This window comes from Octodon degus, unplaced genomic scaffold, assembly GCF_000260255.1.
Source record: "Octodon degus isolate 3935 unplaced genomic scaffold, OctDeg1.0 scaffold00243, whole genome shotgun sequence".
NCBI classification, from domain to species: Eukaryota; Metazoa; Chordata; class Mammalia; order Rodentia; family Octodontidae; genus Octodon; species Octodon degus.
Window position 1 is genome coordinate 1,240,759 of NW_004524819.1, and position 8,433 is coordinate 1,249,191.

The following is an 8,433-nucleotide window of genomic DNA, read 5'->3' on the forward strand; positions in this document are numbered from 1 at the left end:
ATAATAAAATTATTTTATTTGGTATTGCCAGTTATTTGTACTGCATATAATAGTATGATGAATAACCTTATACAGGTATGATTTTGCATATGTAAGGGTGTACTAAAAGGAAAATTCCACAAGGCATTGTGGCTCATGCCTATAATCCCAGCACTTGGGAGGCGAGGCAAGAGGATTACTGCAAGTTTGAGGCCACCCTGGGCTATGTAGTGAGCTCCAGACCAGCCTGAGCTACACAAAGTGAGACCCTGTCTTGCAAACTCAAAAAGAAAGTGGAAAGAAAGACAAAAAAAGATAAATTCCAACAAGTGAAATTGGTGCATCACAGAATATTTATATTTGTAATTTTAACAGGTCATGCTAAATTGTCCTCTGTAGGTTATTACTTGGAAATAATAGAGATAGAACATCAGCTATATAACAGACATCATTCATTTTAATAGAAGTAACTTCTTACAAATAAACTGAGCAAACTGAACCAGTAAAACTGTAAATAAACTTCCCATAATCTGGTAGAATGCATAAGTGAAACTTCCTTCAGTGCTGACTAGCATGAAACTGGCATTCTCGTTGAGGGCCTTCGAAGCTGTCCATGTCAATAATCATTACAAGAGGTACTGGTTCTCTGTGGAGCACTTAGGTTTGCTAAGCTAGAGGCCCTTTCCCTATACCATGTGCTCTGATGTCCTTGAGCTCTGCCCTGGTGGAGGCTTAAGAGTAGCCCCTGTACTGCTGAGGTTGTTCCAGCTGAAGGGACACACTTGATGGTTACTGTATTGGTGATGTGAACTTCAGCTGGTCCCCTCACCTAGTCTCTGTCTCAACTTTCTCATTCATAACACATGGAAAACAGTGCTTTCTTCACAAGGGGACTGGGTATTTTAAATGAGTTAACATATGAAAATAATTTTAAAATGCCAGGCACCTAGTGATTGCAATATAAGTGCATGCTGTCATTATTGCTATTTTTTTATTTTAAAGAGAAAAAAGCCCCAATACTTCAAAACAAGATAATAAGAGGGTAACAATGGTTAATGCATTGTATATTGTTATATTTGAATTAGTTACTCAGTGTACAAGATATTGACACTTAATTTTCCAAATAATATTAGCAAAATTTTTTTTCAATGAACTAAGAGAAATTAGTAGCCTAACTACCTTAATTATTTGCTTTTTACTTCCTTCTTTTCTTCATTCCCCCATTCCAATTTTCTTTACTTTTGAAACTGCTTCCCACTTTACGATTATCACTGTTCAGTTTTGCATCTTATTTATTCTTTCAGTTTCTCATAGTAAGGAGACAATATGATCTTTATACATGTCCATCTGGTCTACTTTATTTATGAGTATGGTCTAGAGTTGCATCCATTTACCTATAAAAGTCTCCAGTTTATCCTTCTTTATGGTTGAATAGTACTCCATTGTATAAAAAGGCCACATCTTTTTCATCCATTCCTTAGTCAATGGGCATTTTGATTGTTTTCAATATCTAGCTATTATAAATTGTGCTGCTATAAACATGGGTGTGCCTATATTGTGGTGGTGACATTAATTCTTCTGTGATATTATCCAGAAAAGAAATATATGAGTGGAATGGGACCTCTAATCCTAGTTTTCTTGAGGAGTCTCCACACTGATTTCCATAGTGTTTGCACCAGTCTACACTCCACCAGCAGTGGAGAAGGGTTCCTTTTTCCCCACAGCCTCTGCAACATTTGTTGTTGGGTGATTTCTTAATGATAGCCATTCTTTCTGGGGTGATAAGGATTCCCAGTGTTGTTTTAATTTGTATGCCTTAAAAGACCAGTGATGTTGATTTTTTTTTTCCGTATTTGTTTGCTGTTTGAGTTTCTTCATCTGAGAATTCTGTATTCATCTCAGATACACAGTTTTGGATTGTGTCTTTGAATTTGAGAGGTCTGATTTTTTTGAGTGCTTTGTATGCTATTGATAGTAAAATTTTGTCTAAGAAACAGCTGACAAACCTTTTCCCACATGGTGTGTTGTCTCTTCACACTGATGGTGGTTTCTCTTGCTGCACAAAAGGTTTTTTATGTGTTTATTACATGGACTACAGGGTTTCACTATGTAGATTGGACTCGTAGTGCTTCTGTTTTCAGCCTCTCAAGTGCTGGGATCACAGGTGCACGCCACCATTCCCAGTCTCAACCACAGTCTCAGTGCCCCCCGTTGCAGGGCTGGCATGGCACGCCAGGATCGAACCTCAGCCGCTGCATCTGCCTAAGCAGGTGTTTAGTCCACTGAGCTATTTGGCTGGCCCTTCAAAAGTTTTTTTTTTCTTATTTCTTTTTTTTAATAAGATGAGATCCCTGTTGTTGATTCTTTGTGATAGTTTCTGTGTTATTGGGGTTTTATTAAAAAAGTCTTTGCATACAAGTGTCTTCAAGAGCTCTACCTATTCTATCCTTCAGAAGATTAAATGTTTCTGTTTTAATATTTAGATCTTTGATATATTTCAAATTTAGTTTAGTACATGGTGAAAGATACAGGTTGAATTTTTATCTTTGGCACATGCAGAGTAGTTTTTCCAGCACCATTTATTAAAGAGGCTATCTTTTTTTCCAGTGAATGTGTCATACTCCTTTGTCAAAGATAATGTTGCTGAGCATGCCTACACTGTTTTTGTTATTACATATAAATTTGAGTTTTGTCATTCCATCCTTTTCTCTGTGCATAAACATTTGTGTATGCTTGTGTGTGTGTATTTGTCTGTTTGTCTGTCTGTCTGTCTGTGCAGGTAATTTGTTTTGGAGATTGAAGGTCCTTATACATGTAAGTAAGGACTTTCCCTATCACTGAACTACAATCATCATCTTTATATGTGTGTTAATAGGCTCCTATTATCTCTACATAATAGTACCATAGGTACTGTTTTCAGCTTGTATATTGCCATGAGGAATTTTAAAGGGGTCATCTTTTTAATTTGTATAGATCTGTCTCATGATTTAAACATTTCTTATTTATTTATTTATTTATTTATTTATGTGTTTATGTATTTATGTATTTATTTGGCACCAGATCTCACTACATAGCTTGGACTAACAGTGATCCTCCAGTCTCAGCCTCCCCAGTGCTGGGATTATAGACATGTGCCACTATATCTTGTTTCAGGGCCTGCAAGGGGTGCCAGGCCCAGTGTGCTGTAGTGGGTATAGAACCCAGATCCTTACACTTGCCAGGCGGGTGATTAGACTGCCGAGCTATCTTCCCATCTCCTGTCTCATAATTTTAAACAACATTTACTGTGATTGTAGCATGAGTTATTTAGCCAATCTCTAAATAATGCATATTGGTTCATGTGCAACATTTACTAATACTACATTTGCTCCAAATGTCAAATTTTCCTGCTTTGCTATTTCCCTTTCAATTTCATTCATAGTATTTAATCATAAGTATTTTTCTTCTTAAAGTTGTCCATATTTCTTTTAAGGTTTCTGGATTTGTGTTTTGCTTAAAAAAAAAACTTTAACTTTCCAAAACTAAAAAAAATGTACATTTACATTCATATCAATACACTTAGAGTTTTATTTTAACATTAAATTTTTTATTCATCTAGAGCTATCTTACTTATTTAAAAGAATAACTGCAAGTAATACTATATATTTTTATCATATTTGCATATATACTCTGAAGGATAGCTACTTTACTCATGTAAGTATTTTACTTCAAGCTCTATTTTTCTAGGAATTTTGTTCACATTTTGATTCAAGGTTCTCAAACTCATTTAGCTGGAAACAAGCCTCACCTTCTGTTTCCTAAATACAGGAAATAAGTCATTTTTGAAAAAAAAATGTCATTTTTGATCATATCTAGGCTAATGGATTTCATCTGCTGATAAATTTCATTAAAAGTTCTTATGCTCTGAAATGTTAATTAAAATGGGAAAGTAAAACTGCAATCATTATAGAAATCAATATGCAGATTCTTAAAAAACTGAAATTATAAATTCCATTTGACTCAACTATTCCCCTTCCAAATATCTTTCTGAAAGACTGACAGCTATATTATAGTGATACATGCCCATCCATTCATAGCAGCACAAGTCATAGTAACTAAGTGCCTTATGTGTCCATCAACAGAGGAATGAATTATACACAGTGGAGTACTACTCTGCCATAAAGGATAAATTTGAGACATTTGTAGGAAGATGAATGTACCCTGAGACCATAATGTTAAGTGAAATATAATCACACACACAATCTTAAGTATCACAATCACATTGTTTGTATATGAGAAACCCAAAATATGAATAAAAAGCAAAATAAAAGATAAATAATAGGGAATAAATGATAGACTTTTTCAAAGAAGAAGTGGATCAAGGAGTGGGAGGTGAGAAAAGAATAAAGATGTGCTATGTACATGTACGAAATTCTCATGAGGGATGTAATCATTAGGTATCACAAACATGTATTAATAAAATATAAAAATCAAAAAGAAAGAGAAAACTTAGAAATAGAGGTTCCATTTTATCCAGCTATTCCGTTCTTGGTATCTTCCCAAAAGAATTAAAAGCATCATATCACACATATGTATACACCTATGTTCATAGCAGTACAGTTTTTGATAGCTAAATCTTGCATACAGTTCTAATACTTATCAACTTATGATTGGAAAAAGAAAACCTTATTTTTAATACAATGGAGTACTACTGAGCCATAAAAGGACGATAAACTATAGACATTTCTAGTTAAATGGATGAACCTTGAGATTATGCTCTGAAGAACTATAAGTCGGACACACATGTGTAAATACATTATTTCCCTGTTATGAGAAAATCAGTATAAACAAGGACCAAAATACATAGTAGGTGTAGGAGACACTTTCAGATCCTCGTCTCGGTCCAAGAAGCCAATATTTGTAATCCCAAAGTCACGTTATTGGAATCCCATCAAGTTGATTCCAATCTACCACTTTCAGTGCAACCCATGGTGAAAATAAAGACACTAAATTATATTTTCAATCATCGGGGAGTTAAGGGGCTCTAAGTCCAGCCACGAAAATGACTTTCTGGATGAAGAGAGTGACTCAGGGTCTCACTCAGTTTTTATTCAGTGGAGAAGGTGTGGCTTGAGGAGGATTGACTGAGAATTGTGGGAAGTAGGTGACTACTCTGAGCTGAGCTAGATGGGTGGCCTAAATTTACCTCTGCTATATGCAGAGAGAGTAATCTGCATTATATAGTGTTTAATGTTTTGGTAAGTCTAGTGCTTCAACATTGATGTAGTTTTTCAAGACCCAGGAAGTCATAGCCTCTATCTAGAGGCTGAATCCCAGCTGGCGGCATGGAGTATTGGCTCTTTCATCCTGTCTTGACCTGACTCACATTAAGGAGCAGCAGGTGTAGGTTACCAGGGAAACACGCACACCACCTTCAAAGACTATCACCATCACCTCAGCTAGACCAATACACATTGCTTAAGGCCAGTTGAAGGATAAACAGAAGTCCTAGCCAGCTCTGTACAGAACAATATGAGGAAATAGGGTCAGGCTCAGTCAAAACAGGGACAGTTGCTCTTCTTTCTAGAACTGCTCAGGTGATCCTCCACAGTAGGTATTGGGAAATAGGAAGAATATGTCCAATGGGTAAGTGGAACTATGGAGGGGGAGGGGGAAAGCAAGGAAGGAAAAAATAATGATGAGAAAAGAAGAAAAAAAGGGAGAGAAAACTTTGCTAAATAGGGAGGGGAAGAGGGGTTGAAGGGAGGGTAGGGGAATGGGAGAGAAAAAAAGAATCAAATTACAACATGTACAGGTACAAATTTCCTATAATGATTGTAATCATTATATACATCTAAAATGTAGCAATAAACTTAATTTTAAAAAATTGGATCAAGTCCCCTACCTTCTGGCATGCCAGATAAGTCCAGGGTTCTTCAGAAAATTTAAAATTCTTGCTAACATGTATGAAACTGAAATGTGCAGGTACTATATGAGTATTATTAACATGACATGGCCAAAACTGAGGAGGCTTCCCTAATTTTGGTAGTTCCCAAAACAGTACTTTAAAAGTATGTACCTCCCTAGAATAATAATTAATTGATTATCACCCATTACTCTTTTAATCACCAGTTGGAATTTTGGGCTACATAAAATATTTGGCAACTTTTCTTCATTTTCTTCTATGTAAAAATTACTGTAAATTACTATAGTTTTCTACCTTTTCTTTTCAGTATTAGATATATTTCTATAAAACTACCTTGTTCATTTGATTTTCAAATTTTTGACACAGAACTCCAATAATATAATTTTGCAATATTTTGAATTTCAATTGTCTGTGGTTGTATGTCTTCTCATTCCCAGTGTTATTTAACATGATAATGAACGATAAGTGTGCTGTTATATCACATATTTGTTGAACAATTGTTAACTGAGGTTAAAGATGGAACTTAATGTACTCAGCATGCAAAGACCCTGAGTTCAGTTCATGCACCATTATTTTTTTTACTAACTGTGCCTTAATATACTTAATTTCATGTGGATATTTTATATTTTATTTCATGCATTTGAAAACTGTTTTTGAAAAAGAGTCAAGACAGCCAAATGATCCTTGGCACTAAAAGGGACAAAATTTCCCTTGGGCTATACCATAATGTTGATTTCATTATATGATTAAAAGTATTTAATTAATTTGCAGATACTTTTTAATATTAATTTTATTGAGAAAGAAAATAACAATGAGACAGCTTCAAAACAGATTAGTAGGACAGTTACAATAATTAATACATTGGATATTGTTGTCTTTGTAATAGTTATTCATAGTACAAGATGCAGACATATTTCTCTAAACACTATTAGATCAAAACTTTCTTCTCATTGAACTAAGAGAAAGTAGCTGTACATCTATCCTATTTTGTATATATTTACTACAAAATGGTCCTCCATTTATATGCAGATACTTTAATGTTGCACTATTTAAAAGTAAAATCCCATTTTAAATTATTACATATTCAAGAAACCATTTAATAGAAAAATTGTACCAAACAGAGTTGCAATCCATTGCCTGCTGGTTTATCCCAAGCTTTCATCAATAACTTGAAAAGCTCAAAAAGAAAGACAATAGCAATTATGCTTTATAAGAGCCTTTGTGTAGAAGCCATAATATAAACTGACAATGTGAAGTTTCAGGCCTTACCAACGTGTACACTCCATCCAGCCTTTAATTGGTGATTATTTTTGTTCTTGAAGAGAATGAATAGAGCAAGTCAATGAAAAATGACACAGGTGACTATAAACTACTATAAAATGTTACTTGTTGTAAACAATCTGGATAGCATCTGTGTCAAATGTACATAAGAGATGAAAAAGTCTTTCACAGAAAATTTAGAGGCCACTGATATTTTTGGGTAGATGTCTTAAAATTAATCTGTCTTGTAGCTGGGTTTACTATTCGATGCCATTGTTTTAAAAGGTCCCTTGCCTTTTCACATGTATCATATTCTTTTGTTTGCACAAAGATCAGATTGTATAAGATCTTCCACATTTATTTTCCAGATCTCTGCCACATATACATGAAACACAGCTCATAAATAATATGCCTGCAAAGACACAAAATATTTACTTTAATTTGAATGAACATTGACATATCACTTTGTTTCAAGAAAAATAAAAGTAGGGCTATTTATCTACCTTCTTCTCTTTCAGTTATTGGAGGATAGAGGGAATAAAATCCTCAAAAAGTACCAAAGTTCTTTGCTTTTCAAGTTCTGAAAATAGTTGGATTTGCTTGCCAACATAATCTGTAGTGAAACTTTCACAATTATGTTGTGGCTCCTCTTCTTTATTCAATGAACTAATCTTTCTCAAAATAATTATATAATTAGAAAAAATTTGCTAAAACTTTAATTTAGCAGAAGAGAAAGAAGAAACCCAAGCAATAATATGGAACTACTCATGTTAACACTATTTCTATTGTTTTCTTCTCTTAGGTTTGCTCAGTTCTTATTTACTGAGGAATTCAAGGCTGGTTCTCGGGTTCTTGAAAGCATATACAGCTTGTATGAAGGCTTCTCTGGGACAGTGTGCTTTCTCATCGATTTGCTGCAGCCCAGTCAGGCTGAATTCCCTCTCTTCAGCGTCTTTGTTTAGAAAGTTCCATATCCTGTTGTGGCCCTGAAGATGTCCCCTGAGATTTCTTGAGTCGCTCCAAGGCAGTTTCCACATAAACCACATTCAATGGTATCACAACCATGAGCCTTAACATTGCCACCAGAAGAATGGGAGCAGGCAGGTGAAGGCAGCATGATACCAGACTGGAGAGAGAACCTGTGAAATGTTGATATAACAACTCCCTTGAAAATGCTGGAGATTCTCTATTTCAGGGAGTAGATGGCAAACCATATGTCAGAGAGAACAGAGAAACAGAAATGATCTATTTTTGAGGGAATGGTATAGAAAACAAAATGGAAGGGTAGC

General features: G+C 34.9%; 1 protein-coding gene across 1 annotated transcript in view; it reads left to right on the plus strand.

Moving 5' to 3' along the window:
* Positions 1 to 8,127, plus strand: part of Lancl3 (LanC like 3) — a 166,310-nt gene extending 158,183 nt beyond the window's left edge. The window contains exon 5 of the mRNA XM_004645896.2: positions 7,947 to 8,127. Coding sequence (XP_004645953.1) covers positions 7,947 to 8,106 — 160 coding nt within the window. The 3' untranslated portion in view covers positions 8,107 to 8,127. The remainder of the gene's footprint in view (positions 1 to 7,946) is intronic.
* The last annotated feature ends 306 nt before the right edge of the window (positions 8,128 to 8,433 follow it).